The following is a 22,847-nucleotide window of genomic DNA, read 5'->3' as shown; positions in this document are numbered from 1 at the left end:
ACCTTTACAAGAAACATAACATTTGAAATCATCTTCATCAAGATGATAGAAGGGACAACAACACAGTTCTATAGGATCAAAAAGCATCCATATGTCCTTTAAAGTTAAGTAATGACACGACTGAACAAGTCTTTTGTCTCCCTCCACCCTGGCAGTGACTCTGTGTCTGGCACACAGTGTGTCGTTTCAGACCACAGGGTTTCTGCACTGAGCCTTGACCCTGTTTGATAAATGAGATGCCAAAAAGCCAGAACAGAGGAGGAACAGGAAGAGAGGGAGACAGCAAGAAAGAGAGGCAGGAGCTCTTTTTCACACATTGAAGATGCAACATTACTGGCTTCAGTTATCCATGAATGACAGGGGTTTTTGGCATCCATAATTAGGTCTCTTATATGTAATAATTTAATGCTGCTGTTTTCAGGTGTGATATCATCATTCTGGGTAGAGTATTGTCTCCAAGACACTGAAGAAGAAGGCTGTAAGTTCTTATTATATTCTTATTTTGCAGTTGGATGTTTAGTAACCCTCTTTTTAAAAGCACCTTGTGCCCCCTTACTTTATTTTCTTGTCTATTTATTAATAATGAATGACTCTATAAAAATATAGAGTACTGCTGCCCACTTTACCAAGTCCAGCAGCGCCCATACACACAATCAGCTCGCTTTCTTGTAGATGTTTTACTAGATTCAAATAGCAATTTTTAGGTTGTTATCCCCAGTTAATTGTGTTGGAAAACAATGTGAATTTTCAAAAAATATATCTGTATATAATCTACAGTGACATCAGGACTTTTTCTTATTAGGAACTTTTCATGTCCACCTTAAAACCGAGAAAAAAAGAGGTGTCACATAATGGAGAATGGCCATGCTGGGTCAAGATAACTAATAATAAATCTGGATTCTAGTGGTAATTTCGAGACTGGTGAGGCTGAAAATACATATTCATACGCGTATAAAAGGACCACAGCAGTATAATTATGAGCCTGCCAGGCATCCAATGGGCTGGGAACAAGAAAGAAAAGAGGTGAAATAATTGCCATCAGTGAGCAATTGAGCTGTGGTGTGAGGGAAACCAGTGCAGAGCTGGGCAGGTGTCTTGGTGAATAACTGATGATGACTATCAAAACCTAACAATGTAATATTCACTTTGCAATGTGCTAAAATTGGCAATATCATATCAGGCAGTATCAAAAGAAGTTCTTAATTGGCTGCTTTTTCTTTGAATTTCTGCTATTATGACTTGTAAAAAACAAGGAAATATATGTTAACTTTTTAAAAAAGATGGACTTTATCTCCCTCGTTCTGATGGACACTTGTATCTTGTTGAGACATGGCCACTTTTAATGATCAAACCTTTGTTTCTATTTCTAAAACAATGTGGTTGAGATCTAATTCTTTTTTTTTTTTAATTTAATCTAATTTCTCAATTTAATTATTCATCTCTACCTTTGGCCTAGCTGTAAACTGCTCAAATGTTTTGTTTTACTGGGACTTTAATGACAAATTCAGTAAAAAAAAAAAAAAAAATCCAACCTGCTGTTTGCTCTTTATAAATAAATATATTGAACAGACTGTAGACATCGCTACTGTATAAAAGGGATATTACAAAAATGTTGCTAGATGCACATAGCCGCATTTTTATTTGAAATGACATGGAGTCTTGTTTTTTGTACATGATGCTGACGTTAACCTGTCAACCAAAAAGAATTAACAGTGAAACAAAAAGAGACGGTGGACAGAAGCAAACAGAGGGAAAGCTTTCGCTCTGGGCTGTTTGTCTTCTGCTCTCAGTGGACATGAGGTGTGACTGCATTGACATTTCCTGAGGCTAAAAGGCTTGTTTCCACAGTAACACTTCTATCCCAAACTCACAGACAGCATGTACGGTGGCTCATGAGGCCAACAAGCCTCACAGACAAACGTGGCTCATTACGCTCCGTGCCACACATTTAGGCTTTAATTCATTTAGATTGGAAAAAGTACATTACCACATCTGACTATCATTTATCATCTACAGAACAATGAGAAATCAATATGGAGCAAAACAGTGATTGTGATTAGTCCCCGGCTCTGTTCAAACACTAATGAAATGCATTCAGCAAGGAAATGGAGAATGGGCAGCAAATGAGAAAACGGTGTGGTATTAATATTCCTGGTGCATATGACCAACTATAACCCCCCATGGGCTTTTCTGACAGGATCGACAATAAAAGATTAATGACCATTGCAGAAATTCACTAAGTTCCACTATGCAATTAATAAGCCATGAAGTACATTAGTAAATTCAATTCATTATCTGGTCTCTGCTGAAGATCCTTCAAGGATGAGGACTAAACAAACAAGAGGCCAAAGGGGTCTGAGAGAGATCCTTCTGCCGCACATCATCGATGGTGTTGTGTGAGAGTGGGCAGAAATAGCTTAGATAAATATTAAAACAAGAATGCGCCTTAGGCTGTCCATTATTGTGTGCCTGGTTACAATGCCTCATGTTAGTGATGAGTGTTGAGGAAATGTAAAACATGCCCGCGCCACACACAAACACAGACAGACACACACACACAAGCACACAAGCACACACACACACACACACACACACACACACACACACACACACACACTTTCTGCCAATATTAAATAATAATTCCAAAGGACTTGGTTGAACAGTACTTATCTTACATGTGTCACTGTGTAATCAGTGTGATACTGAACAGAATGAGCTGCCATTTAGTGTGACGCTCATAAGGTAAAGAAAGAATAAGAAAGCAAATGTGCAGTCAAGTCTAACAGCGGTTATCGATCACTGATTATACATCTTAAAGAAATACTTTGGCCCCAAAATAACCATTTGTTTATCAGCTATTCTGTGTTCCATTGAATTTGTTTTCCCTAATGCCTCCACAGTGAATAAAGAATCCAAAAACAGAAAATTCTTGATGGATTGAAGTCACAGGTAACCGTGTTAAACAACAGCAAAACTATATCAAAACATCTGTTTACAAACTCTCACACAACTCATGCAGTATAATCCAAGCTCACTTATCCGGCCGTATGTTCAGTTCTTCCTAAACAGACAGTCATTTCCAATGGAGGAACTGAACTAGCATTGTGAATTTGGTGAATCAGACAAAACACCAAAGTCACACAACACAAACAATCTAACAGAGGCAGCAGTAGACCAGCAACTCCCGTGAAACTCACGTAAAAATTACTGTTTTGTCAGTGGAGTCTGACTTTCAAGAGAGCATAGATAAGTTCCACTTTCCGGTTAGTTTGGGAATTGCTGAGCGTGCAGCTGGATAAATGAGACTTGGGTTTTACTGCACAGGTTGAGTGAGAGTTTGTTAATGTTTCCTTTGATATAATTCTTTCTTCATCATGGAGACATGCAAGACAACTAAGTGTTCTTCACAAATTCATAGAGTAGTTGATACACAAATCATTTTTTTTTTTTTTGCGGGGGGATTTTCTTGAATTCTACATGAATGTAAGCTCTCTTTTTATACACAAGATAGAAAGCCACAAGTTGCTTCAAACCTGTAAGGCCCCAATGATCGGCTGCTGGTCAACGTCAGGCCACTGGTGAGTGTCTGTTAACCTACTTTTTGCATTTTGTCCTGCACCATTGGCCCTCATCTGATATTTTTTTTGGCAAGTTCAGTATGTTGACTCGGCATCAGACATGCCTGAGCCCATCAGTTAATGAAATCACTCTGACTGGCAGTTCAAGTCAGTGCACAAGAAGCAAAACAGAAAGGAGGAAAGAAAACAAACGACTACAGCCAAGAGGGAGTGAGATCAACACAAACTAATCATAACACTCAGTGTTATTGTTCACTTTTTTCTTTCAACCTGGGGTTGTGTTGTTAATGTGCTACCTAGCTAACTAGCATCTTGAATCTGTCCTCAGTTTCCCTTCTTTAATCAATATTACAGACTGATGCCATCTGCTCATATGGAGAGTTATTTTCTTTCATGCAGCTGCAGAATGTATGTGCTTGTTGACCTTTGGCTGTGGTCTATGGGGTGTGTTCAAGTGCAACTTTTTGGCAGAGACACAGGCAATGTGAGGCAATGCAATGGTTATCCTTCGTTGCCACTAGTTTTTTGAAGTTGGTTTAGTGTGACTGGGCCTTTAGAAATCAACAGCAAGAAGTGTACCTGAGATTTAAAACTGAAAGGAATGAGCAGTGTTTTCTTTATCACAAATACTGCAACCTGCACCATTCTCAGGTAACCAACCAGGTGTGAGTGTAGAGAACACCAAGGAAGGGCTAACTATCCAACCATTTTAGTGTTTGAGTTTGACATACCTGCAGTTCTCCAAGGCAGGGACTTCTCAGATGAGCTGTATGGGGCAAAACAGGAGAAGAAAAAGTTAATACATGCTCTACAAACCAGAGACACCACAGTGAATGACATGAGTGAAATCATCTAGAAGAGACAACTTTCGGCTTTGAGCACTCTTTCTTGGGCCTTTCACAACAGGGTCACAGGTGGTAATCACTGTGTTTGAGATAAAACAACAACGCGGTCCAGAGTATACCGCTTACGAGCAGATTTCATGTTAACAACTACGATGTAAAGACCATTCCTGTCATCCGTGTTTACCAAGACGTAAAGGTGCCTTTGTTGACAGCTAGTCCTTTGTTTGAGGACCCGAATGCATTGACAAAAAAATGCCCCCCAAAAACTTGAAAAAAAAAAACCAACAAAAAACTATAGATGTGCAACTGGATGCTGTTTCTCCACCTGCAGCTTGCTAACCCCAAAAGGATAAAAGACTGGGGGATGCATCCTGATGGGAGCTGGAAGAGAAAAGCTCCTTGAGTACAATCAGAAGTGATCATACAGTGCATTTACACACACTTATTGTACAAGCCCTGAGTGTCCTGACATCTGAATATAATCCAGACATGCATGCCAGTTTATATTCCAGCACAGAGAGGGAATCTCACAGAGGGATACTCAGCCTCCAGGGAATAATATGGGAGAGTAATGGCTGACCCTGAGATCAATCACAGTTTGTGATTATTACTTAGCTGACAACACAGAGGATGCCAAGCAGAAAAAAACAGAAGGATCCAGTGACAGTGTGTGGGAGATTGATGGTGAGACATCCTCGGTCAATGGATGAAGGATCATACCTAATGGCAAGCTCAGAGCACGGAAGCATCTGACCAGTAGACTATGGCTATCCACTGGGATAGAATGGATTTTGTTTTTTCACATGAAACATCATCTCATAAGCCTTTGGCCTGAGGCATCCATTCCTAAAAGCAGGAAAAAAATAAGGAATATGCAAACCCCAAAAGTTAGCTGGAGATTTACTTGTGAACCCACTCATACTGGATGTGTGTCCCACCAAATAGGGTGTGGGAGAAATAGTTTTTCCTGCTTTTTTTTACATGGCGGAGAAAACAGGTTTGCTTTGGCAACTACAGAATTAGCATGTGCATGGATTTTCAAACATGTGTAAACCAGCAATAGACTGCTTTTCCAGTGGTGCTGCATCCTTTTCTGTGTGTGGGGTTTGTTTTGGTGCGTCTGTTTGCTGTCACGCACAGGCCGGAGAGCAAATAAACAGTAGAAAGCAGCATGGAGGTCTGTGAAAACTTTACGGCTGTTACTTCTCTTTATATATCTTTCTACTTATTCAGCCTCTCTTTCAAACTCAGTGCAGACTAATTTGAATCAATTTAGCACTGCTTAGGAAGAGATGGGCGGTAATTAGCACATTCACGCAGGTGTTGTGCTTCCACCAATCATCGGAGCAGAAGGCGATAAATAGCCATGACCACTGCAGTCATTTGACCTGGGTGTGAATGCCAATTGCACACATTCGTACTGCATTAAAAAGCCAGATGTGGGTTTTAGCGGGATTTTTGTGCACTGGGAATGAGGCTATAGATACAGACAGTGTAAGTTTGGATTAATAGCTGAGCCTCGAAGTCCACCCATTAATATCATCGCAATGATAAAAGTATGCATTGTGCATAATTAGACCATATCATCTTTAATTCTACTCTCAAAGTAAATGTATTAACTGGCCTTTAAATACTGCATAACTCTAAATGAAGTATAGCTAATGAAGTATAACTCCAGGTTATGCCCTGACAAAACCATCATAAGAGGAACCTCACATAGATTCCTGCTATCAAGTTGTCTACGGGAGGTAAGGTGGAAGTGGGGAGAAAAATACAGTTTGCAACTCTTTTTGCTCTTCAGCTTGTTAGATCACTGAAAGCTTTTTTTTTGAAAATACTAGTTTAACAAAGTATTAATGTATTCACTTTAATACAATAGTTATAATAAATAATCATTAAATATATTAAATAATTTCCTTCCCACTGTTGTCTAAGTTAAAATTTGGAACAAAGAGACATTACATTTAAATGTTTCAGTTCATGAGCAATACTAATTGATCATGACCAAGAGAACACTGTAAGTCCCACTATGTCTATCTTTAATTCTACCTTTACTTACAGTCAAGGCCTTTGCAGAATGAAAAATGCAGAAAGGCTATGTAAGACATCTTAATAGCCACCTATTAATTCCAACTCATGTACGTACCTTGGAAAATACTTGTGACAAAAGGGATAGCCATTCACTCTATCAAAGCCATTTTTCCAAAGCTGGCTATTATGACAAACAAAGGCTGAGCAGAAGACCTCGGAGCAGCGTTCCCAGCCTTTTCTTTTTGATATCCTCTCTTTGCTGGTCATTACTATCAACCAGAGGATGTTACAACTGCTGCTATTTCTCCATCTAAGGTGACACTCAACGAGCTTTAAGACACACGGCTCTCTGAATTTTAATGAGCATGGAGGCAATTAAAAAGAGGAAGTTGGGCGAGTTGTGCTCCACTGAACCATGGCAGATGAAGTAGAAGAATGGCGACCATAATAATGATGCGCCATGCATGCTGCATGCCGACTGTCTGGCTTGGTGAAGGCAGCGTAAAGAGATTGTTAAACCGCCAATGCTGACAAACAACAGGCCTAACCCTGATAGGACACTTTATTCGCCATCAACCCCTATGGCCAGTTGGAGGTTGCATCTTTTAAGAGTTTTGCCAGGGGTCAAGTTTGATGACCACCCCCCTGCGTGCTTGTAGAGATGAAGGGGGTGGTCGACTCTGGAGGTGTCATGATATGTAATGACTCCCATCAGAACCCTTAAGTGTGGTTTTACCTCCACCATCATCCAGCTGAGCTATTGAGCCAAGCAGTGTGAACTCAATGGCTAAAGCTAATCTCCATTCACACACAAATGTCCAGTGACAGCCATTTTATTTGTCCTTCTTTAGCTTTAAAAAAGGTGTGAAAATGGCATTGCATGTTTTCTTTAGACAGTCCCCAGAGGGTGGTGGAAGGCTTCTTGCCCCCTATAGGGAAAAGTGGCTGCATTTACACTCAGTATGTTTACATGCACAGTTAAGTCGAGCAACAGATATAATTCGATTAGGCCGTTTAATTGGACTACTTTTCTTGTTCCAGTATACAAGCACCAAGAGAGGATCGATTTAATGATGGAAGTATGTCAGATTCTGCAATGGTAGGTGGCAATATGGCCCCTTTCAACTAATTGCTATAGGACCTTTATCCAGCTGACCTATTATGTCACAAACCAATCAAGATAGCAAGCAGCAAATGGGCTGAATATGGAATGGTGAAACATGAACAACTTTCTAGCTCTGTACACTTCGTACATACTCTTCACTTTAATTTGGTACCTTTATCTTGTTTTTTTCTTTTTCTTCTTTTGTTTTTCGGGGCTTTCTTCTTCGAATTTATGCTGTTCGATTTACAGTTCAAAGCCTGGACTACGGAGCATGCACAGAATGCCTAGACCAGGTAACGTTTGATTGAGGCGTATACATGAAAAAATAAACAAACCCTAACCATATTATCCAGGTGACTTCAAGGATTCAACTTAGTACGATGTCAGTCAGACTACCATGTTTTAATTTAAAAGTCCAGTTTTAGTTGGATTAATAATTTGCCTTTTTCTAACATCATGTTACTAACTTAAAAATGTATTTGGCAGTAACTGGATTTCTTAAAACATAATGTCAATGGGAATCTTGGCTCCTTATTTGAATAGGATAATAAAAATCCCTGGATAACAAAGGTGGATTTCTGCTGGAGAGACCTGCTTTTTTTACCCATCATTCAACCCTTAACAATGTTACTGAGAGGTTTTGTGTCCATTTGCATGCCAAAGACCTGACAGTAGTGGTATCTCTGTGGCAACACTGAAGCAAGGTGAAAGGAAAGCACTTAACTACTTATAGCTGTTTGGGCTTGAATCCAAAATCATTAAATCCAAACTCAAAATTTAACTGAAAAAGAAACAGTATCGATCTTTCTGCTGCAACCAAAAACATGAACCACCAAACTGTATGCTCACTAGTTACTTGGAACACAAGGGCGCAGTCAAAAAAATAAAGTGTGCTCTATCCATTATCTGCACTGTCAGACAAAATGTCACTTAAGTGGTAATGACGGGCCTTTTTGACTGAACAGTCCTCAGAGCTAAACCCAGGAATTAATGCACCAAATGCAATTTTCACACACAAAGAAGACATAACAGAGACACAGTGATGTTCTTTGTAAATCACAAAGAGTGTTGCACAAATCACACAACAGACATGCAGAGGCGGACCGGGATCCTGACACTAAATAGGAACAATCTGCTCTTAAAGGCTACAGTTGGTAACTTTTACAAAAATAACTTTTGTCATATTTGCTGAAACTGTCACTAAATCGACAGAGTACAACATGAGACAGAAAGTCTATAAAAAACATGTTTCTTCTCCGCGTTGTAGTGTTTTTATTAGAGTTGTCCCAAATACTCGACGAAATCAGTATCCGATACAAATGTATTGTAGTAAATGTATTCAAGCTCTCACTCAGGTAGCTGTGTGCAAATCTTACTCTTGTGACCACAAATGATCTGAAGATCAATTCTAAGATTTACTAATTTTGTAATAAATACAGCAACTTCTGATCAACACATATCAATTGCAGGCTTAAAAACTTCTGGTTAGGCTTCACCAATTTTTTGTTTAAGCCCCAGACAAATATGATTTAAACCCCGCCCCTTCCAATTACAGATATGGATACAGACATTTTGTTGGTTCACCAGATACAATTAATGGTATACATGCCCATCCCTACTTCTAATGGCATTATTTAGAATCTATTGTGGTTGAGGGTACATCCAATCAGAGCTAAGGAGTTGCTAATGCAGCTGTCAATCAACAAGAAGGTTTGCACTGGCTTAATTTTGGCTTGACTGTTTCTAACAAGCCGACTGGATCACAAACATTCTCATTTTACAGCTAAACAGTAAAATATTCTTTTGACAACATTTGAGGTAAGGCAATAAAATAAAATAACAGAATTTTGATTCATATTCTCACGCGCTGCTCACGCATGCAGTGTGTTCTGGACATTTGTTTGATAGTTTGACCACACACAAGCAGTGATTGATATGACTGACAGCTGCATTAGAGATTCCAACGCTCTAGCCCCTCTCACACTGCCTGTTCAAAGCGGGAACATCATGCTGTTATGCTACCTCACCGGATTGTATTAAGGGTATGATCGTGGAATAATGTAACATGAGTAGTCTCCACTTTAAGTATGCACTGGAGGAAGTAAGAGCCTCAAATCAACATTTGTGTAAAAGGAACCACAAGCAGAACAGGATCATGTGAGGGACTGGTGTGACAGTTAACTGACGTGTTACGCGTGCGACCCACTGCGGGAGATTTTTAAATTGAATAATAGCAGTTAGCGGCTAACTCAAAAAAGAACAGCAGCAGCCAAAAATGTCCACACATTGGGCTAAAAGTGAGGTCTGGGAGCTCCTTACCCTGAGCAGAGGACGCGATCAGCCACCTTATAACAGAGATTGTAAATAATCGTTGTTGCCATTGTTGTGCCATAGTTATTATTGGGCTGCTGATGAGTATGTCAAATACCACACTAGAGGCTGATGCTGTTGCAGCATCTCCATGATGCCACCATTTTTAGTTCTGAGTAATAATGCAACAGCAGCATAAAGAAGGGCCTTTTTTGTGGCCCTGTAGCATAATCTGTATAAACCGGGCTTTTGATTGGTTGTTTACATTTACAGGTGTTAATTAAAAGTACTATGAGGAGCCAGAGGAGTATGATTGTACCACAGATTATTGGTCTCACACTTCCATCAGAATATAATAACAGTTTTAGCAAATATGTCAAAAAGTAATTTTTATAATAGTTACCAGCGGAAGCTTTAACGATGATATGCTGTGATATGTACTTACTGGTGCTAATGGAAATTACAGTACTAGCAATGAAGCAGGGACTTCCGTGGACCTAGAACTAAATTTAGACTCTGTTCCTGTTATAAGTTAAGTGCCTGAATTCCAAAAATGGTTCCTGGGCTCCTTAAAAGGTTCTTGCGGTTGAAAGGGCTATTTTTTTCTTTTGTGACTGTTGTGACTATTAATAAGTTAATGACAGTACTTGATATATTTTTGAAAGAATCATAGTATCCTGTGGGACTGCAACAGGCAATGCAAGTCAAACATATGGAAGCAAGCGTTGAAGCTCTGACAAATGATTGGTAGGAAAGATAATAGCACCTTTTAATGATATTTTCCCTTTCATCAGCTTTGTGCAGGGGCTGAGGTGTGTCTTCTCCTGTCTGTCAACCAATGGATTGAAAAATATGGTGGTGAAAGTTGTGCTGACAGACAATCAAACATCATATAATGATGGTAGCTACCAGAAAACAAGTGAAACTAACATTAGATCTGTTCAGAACAGGCATGGATAATCAGCTCATTCTTAGGACAGATTAGGAGGAGCAAGATTTTGGCAAAAAAACAAATGCAGAGCACACAAACACCGACTATGTCAGCAAATTATGTATGCACAGAGCATTTAACTATTCCTATAGAGTAGGCACTTTACAGCATACAAAGGGAACCTAAAGATGTCTACCAAAAAAGGAGAAAATTAGTTTTGTCCCATTTTCAAACACCACCAGTCACAACAGTCACGTCTAATGCTGACACAAAAGTTTCTCTTTTTTAACAAAGTACTGCTCTTAAGCAGATCAAAACAAAGGGAGCAGATTAAAAAAAGGCTTCTTACTTAAATTATGTATTTATTCTAAAATGAATTCATAAAGCAGGGAAATGGAAAATGAAGACCTGTCTCCATTAAAATGCCTACTTCAAGCTCTGTGCAGCCTCACTGGGTAGCTGTGTTATGAAGGAACTTTTAAATAAACCTTGTAGAGAAAAAAAGGATTATTATTATTATTATTCTAATTACTAACTAATTTCGTTATTATGGCTAATGTTTTGGAGGACAATTGCCTTCTTATGAAAGGTCAAATCCATGTTCAGGCATTTAGCTTGTTGGATTCAGTAACTACTTGGAAAAAAACCCTTAATGTTATTATTTTTTCTTCAAGGTGGCTAAATGTTAAACTGCCACTGATGGGCTGATGACAATGAGCTAAACGTTGCACAAAACCAATTGGGCTGCTGATTTTTATTGTGCCTGTGCACACAAAAAGAACCCTTTCATGTTAGAGGCAGTCATTATATTGAGTAAAGAGAGACTGCCTGGTCCTCTTTTACTCTAAAATGAATCTTGAGATGCCATTCAGTTTGTTAAATGTCATGAGCAAGTGAGTGACGATGGGATAACCACTGGAAGGCAAATGTGTTGGTTATATCTCTAAATATGATCGCTGGCGTGGTTGGATATGCTGAAATTGAGGTCTAAAATACAGTACTTCATAAAGAGGAAATGAAAGTAAATAGCCCGGCTGTGTGTATTTTCAGAGAGCTGTTGTCCAGACCTTTTTGGCAACACTTGAAGTTGCTCTATGCCTGCGCCTTTCTAAAAAGGGAGAATGGGGAAATTGACACTCTTACCCCTGAGTAAAGCAATATGCTGGTAGTAGGTGGGTATTTTTGAAGGTCTGCAGGCTGGAGTGCAAGAAACTATCATATAAGGGCATAGAGCTTATTATCACAAAGCCAGAAGAGATCACAGAGAGCCGTTACAGCCCCTGATCAAGTGTCATGTATCCATATATTGTACGTCTCAATTGTATCATGGTCCATTTTAGAACAAATGAGGCTCCAACAATGTGGCTCAGGTGACCATTTGGGCATGGGATGGTGCTATGTGAGTAAATTATGAAAACAACAGGGAGCAAGGGAGAAAGAGGGAAACCACCAAATTGAGCTAATCGGATGAACTGTGTAGTCAACAGGCCCTTACTGTAGTTTGGGGAATCATCAGGCCTCCGGTATGTCACCGAAATAATGAGCACCTATAATCGCGCTGTTCCTGTCATATAAAAAGGGGCTCCGAAACGATAACCATATAGTGTGAGGGGACACTGAAAAAAAAAACATTTAGACATTAGTTATCCTCTCTACTGGTGTGTACTGTCTTATCACATGATCAGGAATGCACTAATACCCCGGAGACAGACATAAATTGAGTGTTGCAATGTATGCTTCTTGCAGGGGGAGAAGGGGGTTGTTACGGATGGCCACAGTTATCGAGATGTCACTGCGAACTGCCTGGAGACAGTCAGGCACCACTTTTGCTGCACTCCACAGTTGGTCCATCTTGGGCGTGGCTCGGTGTGGTTCGGCATGTTTAAATTAACAATGGAAATGCAAATTGGCATGATATGGTTTGACTCAGGGTGGCAAAAGTGCTAATGAAAAATACCTACAGGGCTACCCATTTGAAGGTGTATCTCTAAACGATGATATGCTCATGAACCAACAGAACATTTTTCCGTCAAACCGGCTGCTGTTATTGTTATTGTGGACATAGACTTTCTTTTACTGATGCCAAATCTTTTTAATTGTCTCTCGACACTGCACAATCATACGCCGGGTGCACATCTCCCCAGTGTGCTTGCAATGTCTTGGAATTCATGGTCTTCTTGCTCCCAACAGTGAGCAGGGCTTGTGTTTTGTCTGCAGCCAAAGCACTTTTCACATTGCTTTCCTTGAGACACAGTTGAAACTGATGAACTATTTGTAATGTCTAGCGAAAGCAGCGTAGTATATTTAAACATGATTGTGAGTTGCCACTGAATGTTGAGCCAGAATCTACAGTATCTGACTTCACTGCAACACAGTTAGATGTGATTAGGCATGCTTTGGCCCGACTCAGGCGACTTGCTGCAACTTGGCATAAATTGGGGCATTTAAACACAAATCAACAAGGCATGGTGTGACTTGGTGTGTCCATAAGTGTCAATATAAAATCCCTATAGCACGTAGTTAAATGTGTCCGCGGCCGCATTAAAATATGGCTTGAGTGATTATGTTTTATTTGAAATCTGCTAATAATAATCTTCATATCAACAACATTTTATGTAATCATAAACTTTCCAATGAGACAGAACAGATAAACAGCTGCACATTAGTGTATATGTTGGTTAATCATTCGTAAAATACCCACTCAATTCACCATAACAGTGTGCCATCAAAACTTCTGGCCTTAATGAACGCTAAGGCAGGAAAAAAACATCATATTAATAATGCCTGAAAAATCTGATCATTAAGCAATCTCTTAAATGTCACAGTCTATTAACCTCTATTGTAATTTCCCTTGCCACTTTGAGGAATTAAATTTTTTTAACCAGACCGAAAAGATGCTACACATTTTACTTGTTTAAAAATTGCAACAAAGACTGAAAACAGTGATACATTAATGAATGTTACAAAACGTTTTAAACACTTTTTTACAATAATGGTCTTACTCCACAGTGCCAGAAGCACCTCTTTACATCACTGCATCTTCACTACTTCTGTATCTTGGTCAGATGTCATTGCAGTAATATAAGATTGTCAACCCTTCTTCACAGTGGCTCTGTGACGCACATTAGGATAGTGTACATGGTATTGAGCTGTACAAATGAACCTGACATGTCTGAGCCACAGCAGACAGGACAGAATGTGTGGTCACTGAGGTGTGATGATCAGGCAGCCTCGTGTCTTAGCTGATGAAATGGGAATGAGTTCCCAGAACAAACTCAGACGCTCCTTCAACGCTGACAGCAGCGCTTCACTGAGCAAACAACACTCCACTATCATGCACATTCACAAACACATGCACCTTCTGTTACCGATAAACATTACAGCTTAATATTTTGCCTTCAAAGTCAATTTTGTATATTTTCATTTCAGCTTAACTTAAAAGTTATTTGAGCCAATTAGCAAGGACAAGTCCTGCACATAATATAACTGTGTTTCCAAAACCAATGTTGGTGCTCAGACTACAGGAGTTTTATAATCCAGTGCAATGCGCCTGCCGTTTTAAACTGGAATTTAGTAGCTTCTCACATTACCAGATCATCTGATAGGTTCACTTTCTCTACCGATTATCAAGAGGGGTAAATCAGGAATAAATCAGCCTAAAACTCCTGTAGTCTGAGCGCAGTTTTGGATCACACTACAGCAATTCTATCCGTTTCTAAATGCCAGGACAGAAGGGGTACATTTTTAGATTTACAGTCCAATCATATTGGAGCACACTGGGATGCTCCATCACTATGCCATAAGGTTACACTATGGAATATGGTCACTGCTGTGAAGGATGAAAACGCCATGTGTTGGATTGCGGCCCTGTGTGTGTGTGTGTGTGTGTGTACGTGCATCTTCTCATTACCTGCTGCTACCAGCGCCTGGCGACTCGGCCCCGAGTCTGCATCTTTCCAGCTGATTGGCCACAATCTGCCTCTCCACTTCCAGCTCCCTGGTTAGCCGCTCAAACTGGAGCTCCTGTGCATAAACACAACAACAAAAAGACAAGCGACAGAAGGTCAGGAATATATTCTCATCACAGCGAGCTTTATGTACTTCAACATGACAAATCAGTGAAGTCAATACAAGAGAGGCAAGTTGACAGCTTGGCAGCTAGCACAAACATTATTGTGCTTCATCATGGCATGTCAGGTTAATGATACAAAATGGAAGCTTAATGCACTGCAAATAAGCTAAATCCAAATATAAATGTTAGCTCAAAAGTAGCTTAAAAAATAGAGAGCATGTACATTCCCATACACACATACACACACAGACATTAGGACTATATGGTACTGCCATTTCTCCAGCCCACACAGAGAGATAAGCACCACTTCAGTGGGTGATATTTAGCCTTGGTGGCACTGTTCCTATGGAAGTCGAGTAGAAATCAGCATTTGACTAATTATCTAGCCTGAGCGAGGCTATTACTTGCACAGCTCTCTAGCTCCAAGCACTGCATCATGACACTCATAAGACACACAGGCTCTTTTGTACACAGAAAAATGATTGCACACGTACGCACATACATACACACACACAAAAACACACACCAATCTGCATGCCTTAGAAATACCTTTTTACTCACCCACATCACTACCACGGCAATATCTTCATAGAACCAACACTCATGTTTTTCGTGCAAAAAGGCCCCACTCACCACAACTCTGAGCACAGATGGCAGGATCCTAGCCTGCTATCCTTGGTTGTCCCATGTAATTTCCATTACCATGGTCAATTACAATCACAGCCAGCTGCATTCACACACACACTTCGAGTCCCAGCTTCTTTTGTGACCTGTCTGAGGAAGTTTAGTCACTCCACGACACTAAGACCAGCCTACTTTTCACACCTACTCTCTGATGTTCCCTGAGGGTGCACTGAAATTTCCCTTCACACTGTAGACTCGCTCTGCTCACCCCTCCCCCCAAACTACTGCTTTATACCCTCCACTGCTCTCCTCTTCTCCACCTCAGTTGTAGATATGTGGAGCTTAACTGCAGTGAGAGGGAGCATGCAGGAGGAAGCCTGCTAAGTCCTATTTCCTTAATGGCATTCTCTCATGTGGCCGAGATACCTGTGCAGTGCCAAGAGCAACCCTGATTACATCTTGTGCTACATGCAGACTATGCAAACAAGAAACAATGTTTGTGACTAAGATGCTTGATGGTCAAATGAACATACATGATATAAATAAACTAAGAAAAGAGCATGGTGCAGAAAAATACTGTTTACTTTCATGATATAATGGAGGTGTGTTGGTTTGCACAAACCACAGCAAAAGCCTGCAGCTCGCAGTCACTGCCAGTGGCTGTATCCACTGGTAACAGACTTTTGCAACATTCAAACCAAATCTGTTGACAAAATGGTGCAAAATATGTCCACATCTTGATGTGTAAAATCAGTTCTTACTGAAAAATAGTGCAGCTAACAAAGCACTGTTAATCTTCTGTCTCGCCTCTCAATAAAAGCTTTGCAGGGGTTCCTGGTGGGGAGCTTTAATTGTAAAGCAGCAGCAAGACATGGCAAGTTTGTTTTAGCTGTTACAAACTACAGTTCACAATATATTGTAGTTACTAATTGTTGGCAACTACCATATCCTAAAAGACCACTAGTAATAGTGTTGACTGATATGGCTGGAAAAATGTGCCAAGCCTTAAAAAAATCTATATTAGTAGAACCAGACAGTTAACGCTTTTAATTCTGTTTTGATTTCTCTACCCCAAACTACCCCAAAATTGGCAAGAAATTAGTGGGAATCAACAAGAAAATTACCTGGAAAAACAAAAAGTCAAAGAACAAAACAGGGTGGAAAAATCTGAAAAAAGTGATGATGATAATAATAATAATAATAATAATAATAATAATAATAATAATAATAATAATAATAATAATAATAATAACAATAATAATAACAACATAATTTTCTTGATATTTTTCCCTAGATAATAAATATTTTTCTAATGTTTCTGTCTATTTTTAATTTTTTTTTTTAAAGCTTATTTTAAGGTCATTTTCTTGACACCTTTCACTTTGCTTTTTTCCATTTTTTTGTAATTAAAAAAAAAAACATCACCGAAAATAAGTTTTTCTTGTGTTTGTGTCATCTAAATTGCTGACATTGACTATACGATTTCTGTGCAATTCCCAAAAAAATATGAGATTCGAACGCACTTTGGGAAAGCTTGATACATCACTAATATGAAAGCCGATTGCTGTCTAAAACACACAGACAGGGGAACAGACTTTGACACCAATGGAAAAAAACTGAGAGTGGACTTGTCAGTACAGAGAGCAGAGTTTGTATAAGCATGGTGAAAGTTTTGACAGCAAACATGGTAATGTGCAATTTTTGGAAACCCTGGGAGCTGGGAGAACCCTGGAGCTTCTTTTCACTCCACACCAACAACCCCAGTGTATAATACTGTATGTCCTACAACCATTAATGCTGTGTTAGCCACTGCCAGACAGCCTACAAGCTAACAAGTTAACAAACAACAACATAATATGTCTGCTAGTCACAAATTTTGGTGCGCAACAGACTCCTCATCTGAGTCTGCCTCTGACTGAGGCTCAAACATGAATGGCTGTATTCCTCCAGTGTTTCCTCTAATGTTAATACCAGCATTCTCGATGTGTACTGTCTATGGTATATCTAGTGCTTATCTCCCATAGCAAGACCTATCTTCACACTTCAGCGCTGCAGAAAGTTGACGGTAAAACATAGTGCAAGCAGCAGTGGTGGGCGAAGTCCAAGGTCAGATCCAGAATTTCTCAATGAGGAAGTAGATCCGCTTCCAGCTCCTTTTCAGAGTAGTTTTAGTGTACTTTATGCGGGGAAATACTGTTTAAGAAAATGTTAGTCATAGCAGAGTATTTCTTGCATACTTTCAAATCTGTCTGGAGGAGGACTTCAGACAAATAAATTAAAATTAGACAAACAATTTCTGTAAGTGTCATTATCTGAATAAATAAATATTATAATAAGATAAGAGAATAAATATTCTCCTATTCACTTGAGCATTTGAGAAACACATGAGAAAGCATTGCAATTCCCCTGTATAACAAAAATGATTGAGCAAATTACATTTTCACTTTCAGATCAACCCAATCATTTTATCACCCAGCACAGGCCAGTATTAAGACACAAATTCCCTCAGAAACAGCAGGGATCATTCTGATGTCTGCATGTTTCTGATACAAGACACACCCACCAGCTAACAGAGAACAGACACAGCTCCGCGAGCAGGACAGAGATAAAGTGACCACAACACTGATTTACTTAGAAGAATAAATGAGCCATCAATCCTCTGTGTGACACATAACCCCTACTGAGTGATTTAGTTGCATGAAAATTGCCAATTTCAACCTTTCATTCCAAACAATCAGCCCCGTTTCCATTCTTACTTTCCTCGAGACAAATGTAGCTCAGTGTGAATAATCAAAATGCTGAAATGTATTTCTACAACACCTATGTGCGGACTGTCAAGGAAAGAAGGACATTCAATTCACGGGCTGCTTTTGACATTCATTCGAGGAAATGGGCTGTTATAAAACATACGTTTTTAGCAAGAAATCGAGAGATCTGAATACTTGGTCCTGAAAACACTCCTTACAGAAATGCTCACAAAGCCTGAAGGTCACAAACAATATGGACCTTTGTCTCGCTAAGCTCTGGTACTGAATTTAGTGATGCACAATGTGGCAGAGGTAGTCGTGGGATTGTTGTGCACAAAAGACAGTCGAAAGATTGAACTATTGTGACACCATTTTGTACACACAAAAGACACCTATATCTCATATGCATTGACGTGGCTGTGGTAACAAGATGGCTTTCAGTGGAAACAAGGTATAAGACTTAACCAAGACATTCACTGTATAAGAGAGAGAGAGAGAGGACACTGAATGATAGTGACAAGAGGGTGAGCAAGAGAGATAGAGAGGGAGAGATGATTCAAACACAGTCTACTTGATACAAATCTGGAATAACTCCAATATGTGATTCTGCCACCAATGTGCAAGAGCGAGAACATAAGGTGAAAGTGACAAGAGAGGGGTTTAATCCATATGGACACACACAGATAACAGAGGAAGAAGTGAGAGGATATACGAACATTCAATTATTTGAATACAGTTCACTCCCAATAGATATGTTAGTCTGGAAGCACTAGGATGTAGTAAAATGTACATGGGACTTATACCATGTAAATTTTTGGCGTCACATTTATGTCATTAATTGTGAGTGCTATAACTGCCTGGTGTGATCACCGGGAAATGACCAAATCTTACGAGATCCAGTGCATCCCTTGCTTTACAACTCAATTTCTCAAAAGTCATGTTGACAATAGGCCTAGGAGCTATCACAGTATTACGGTTTACCACGGTACTTAGAAATCCCCAAGGTATGTTTTTCTCAATGCAGTCATTAATTCAGGCACTCCTCTTTCTATTTAACTCACTGTATGTAGTGCACAGCATGCACCCCCAGCGCTCTAAGTGTCTTGGGATAAGTTACAGGACTGTAAACAGCCATTAGAGACCACAGGGAATAATGGCAAAGTTTTTCCATTCAACTTGGTGAATTAAGGATTTATTTCGACCACACCAGATTTGGTATTTGTTGCAACAGTGGAATCACTAACTAGATTACTAGCAAGAGTAACCAAGATGGTTTGGGTGAGCGCAAAAACTTATAACATTCCAGCGGCTCTTAATATCTGTGTTTGAAAGGTTGCTGCGTTGTTGCAATTGCAACAATTAATGCAACTACAACCAATCCCTGTGATTTCTGCACAGCCTTGCAACTTTGTCTAATCATTGCAAATTTTCTGCAAATTTGACCAATCACAACATTCCCCCACATTACTTTCTTGTATCTGGTTGTGACAATTCAGACATGTTACATGCATCTCAAACGTCTCACATTTAACCACAAAAATTACTGCTAAAGACCGTGCAAGGCAATTCCCTGATGTTCTGCATGGAAGCAGGGCTAAACTGTTTAGCACCGCGTGCAATGTGGTGGAAAACAAACAAAAATCATCAACTGACAACCACTTTTCTACCGCAAAACACAAAAGGAGAATGATCTAGTAGATCTATTGCAAGTGCTGAAAGAAACAAAATAAATATGCATAGATAGTTGTTATATTATAATTACAAACTCAGAACAGTGCAGTTTTATTCTCAGTGGAACAAGTTGCCTTCATTTTTTAAAGAATTATTTCAGCAATTTTCACTTGCTCTCACAATTTTGTTGCCAAAAAAAAAAACATTGAACAAAACATAGCAACATCCATTGCAATTTTTTAGAAAGCTACGATGACATTGGGCATTTTAAGCAGCAACAATCCCCCCACAAAAGCCTGCAAAATCCTGCACGGAGTGATAGACACACATGGACATGGCTTTTCATTCATCTCTGCACAAACACCCATCCATACGACTAAAAGATACTATTCATCCTGCATGTGTTGTCATGTATGAACATGTAGCTGATGTTGTGAAAAAAAGACAGACAGACGAAACTGTTTTGTTTACCATCTAAATGAAAACAGAGATTTCTTGCGTCTGCAAATGCCACTATTCTTGGCCCACCATTTCTGTGCCTTCTTTCTTTTAAGCTCATAATCCAATTGTTTTGTTTGGCAGTGTGTCACCTCGTCAAGTCTGGCAAATCTTGGGCAGCGCTTCTCATTACACAGCGGTACATGCAAGGCACAAGAGAAATAAACAGCTACGGCTTTCTTAATATTTGACACAAAGTGTGGCCGGCCTTCAATCGGGCTGATTAGATGGTCTGTGATCTTGATCAAGCACAGCAGAGAGAGACATCTGTTGCAGCCATAAGGCACTGAGGTCTCTTGTCGCTACTGATATTCAGAGCTGTTTCATGGCTATAGCGGGCGGGCATCCTGCCTGCGTGTTACCCCAACCCTGCTGTTTTCTTACTATGGAGCGAGGCATGGAGGAAGTCCAACGCTTCCTGCGTGTCCTCCTGTTTTTTTCTATTGCTTCACAAATTGGTTACAATTGTCGAATTATGTATATTTGTATGAGGGCTCCCCCTTGAAAATCGGAGATTCGAATAATCAGTCAGAGACCCTCAGACAACCGAGGGTCAACTTTTGTTTTTGCTCCTCAGGTTAGCATGCCATGCAGTGTACCTCTGGGGATGATTTGGTCTCCAGATTTTGCTGCGGAGTAAGTGTTCTCGACTTTCACACTACTCTTTGAGAGCTGCAGACATGCAGGCAGCAGCACAGAGGAGAGGAGAGACCTTCTGTTTAATAGTGGTGAAATAGCATCTCATAGCAACTTAATATGATGCTGTCACTGGCTTTTGTTTTCCTGGCATCTGATTCGCCTGGCATAGTTCTGAGTCAGGTAAAGCCCTAATTATTAATATAGTTGTCTTCATCAAATTGCTTTGTGAATTGGAGCACAATTTCCATTAGTGAGGGAGGCTGACACTTCTGTCAGGTGGCCTGCTCTCTCTGATCCTACAGCCATGAAACAACAACGCACCCTCTCTGTCATGCTGAGTTTACAGGCCTCTCAGGTGGCACTGGGGATTACTGCCATGCTTCTCTTTACAATTACATCCCCAGGCTTTCCTTAGTGAAAAACAAACCAACAAAAAACTCCTATAGCTTTTCTCTCACACACATTTCAGTAGACTTTCCTTATTCTCAATGACTCCTTTAAAATATTATGAATATGGATATATTCATAATACACACAGCTAAGATCCATAATTAGCCTCTGATAGCACAGAGCTATGTGCCAAAACAGGCCTTGGTCTGATGAAACGGGGACATGGATCACACTTGCAAGTGAGTCTCATATTAGCCATGGAGAGGGAGTACTCACTGCTCCATGTAACTCATTGTACCTCCAATGCTTGGCCCCTACACAGAATGGGACACATCTATTCAGTGTAACGATCCACCAAGTCAGACTGAGCACAGCATTAATGACCATTAAGTAAGGCCTGTGCTTATTTAACGGGTGTGGGTGCAGCCTTGGTCGTTGCTAGGCTAAGCTTAGAAAGGGAGGACAGAGACAAAGGGTGGCCGGCTTTCCTGTACCAACAAGGCCTCTGACGCCTTTATTTGCCATTATAATGCGCCTGTTGGGCCTGATCTGCCTGTAGACCCAGAGCTGAATCAGATCCTGTCCCCTTGTGTCCTCAGATCGGCCCTAAAGAAACAGATGACACACGGCAGCAGACCACGCTACCAATATACAGGCTCCCTTGTCATCTTTATGGATGCTGACAATACAAGACCCATCTGAAATGCCTGAAGTGGCTCCTGCCCGCTGCTGGTTCAGCACATAGATGGTGGTGCAGCACAGATAAGAGAGGGCACGTACGCACACATAAACCCCAAATGTCATACAGCTATATTAACCTACACTGACATACACATGCACTCTGAACAGCCCTACTACACCACCATGTAAATCCATTTAAATAACATACAGTATACTTTGTCCCAGCTAACAATAATGCCAAATATTCATTGTAATGTCTCCCCTGTATTCATTCTGCAGCAGTGCATGAGTCCATGAAGAAAGTGGTTAGTGGTTAAGTGTAGTGGTGAAGAAAGTAGAAAGTGTCTGTGGTTAGTTCACGTCTGTAATAACAGCAGAACAGTCAATAGGCTAATATTCAAACTGCATTAGTCAGGTGAAGTGAAGATAACCTCGTCTGGACCAGTTACAAACACACTGTAGAGTGAACAACATGATGACAAGCAAACAGAATCAGAGTTTTAGCTAGCCTAGATTAAAAACCCAGTTAGAACATTAGTAACACAATCCAGCGTTAAAGAACAAAGCCTATTTACCATGCATCAGTGACCAATAACACAAACAATCAGGAAATGTTGCTTAAGAGCACAATGAAAAAATAAAAACAGACTCAGAATTATGTTAGTCAAATCAGATTTGGTTGTTCAATATGAATATTTGACAATTTTTCTCATATAAGTTTCAAA

The 22,847-nt window shown here is 39.9% G+C and overlaps 1 protein-coding gene across 6 annotated transcripts in view; it reads right to left on the bottom strand.

Annotated features, from left to right (window-relative positions):
- Nucleotides 1-22,847, bottom strand: part of pkp4 (plakophilin 4) — a 119,488-nt gene that overhangs the window by 55,438 nt on the left and 41,203 nt on the right. For all 6 annotated transcript variants that reach the window (XM_088083191.1, XM_088083189.1, XM_088083190.1 and 3 more), the window contains 2 exons: nt 14,711-14,823; nt 4,310-4,344 (listed from right to left, as the gene is read on the bottom strand). In XM_088083191.1, the coding sequence (XP_087939317.1) occupies nt 4,310-4,344; nt 14,711-14,823 (148 nt within the window). The remainder of the gene's footprint in view (nt 1-4,309; nt 4,345-14,710; nt 14,824-22,847) is intronic.

Source organism: Plectropomus leopardus, chromosome 10 (genome assembly GCF_026936395.1).
Source record: "Plectropomus leopardus strain MGB_pleo_1.0 chromosome 10, ASM2693639v1, whole genome shotgun sequence".
In the NCBI taxonomy this organism is placed as follows: Eukaryota; Metazoa; Chordata; class Actinopteri; order Perciformes; family Serranidae; genus Plectropomus; species Plectropomus leopardus.
Note: the sequence above shows the minus strand (reverse complement) of the source record. Positions and strands in the feature narration are given on the sequence as shown.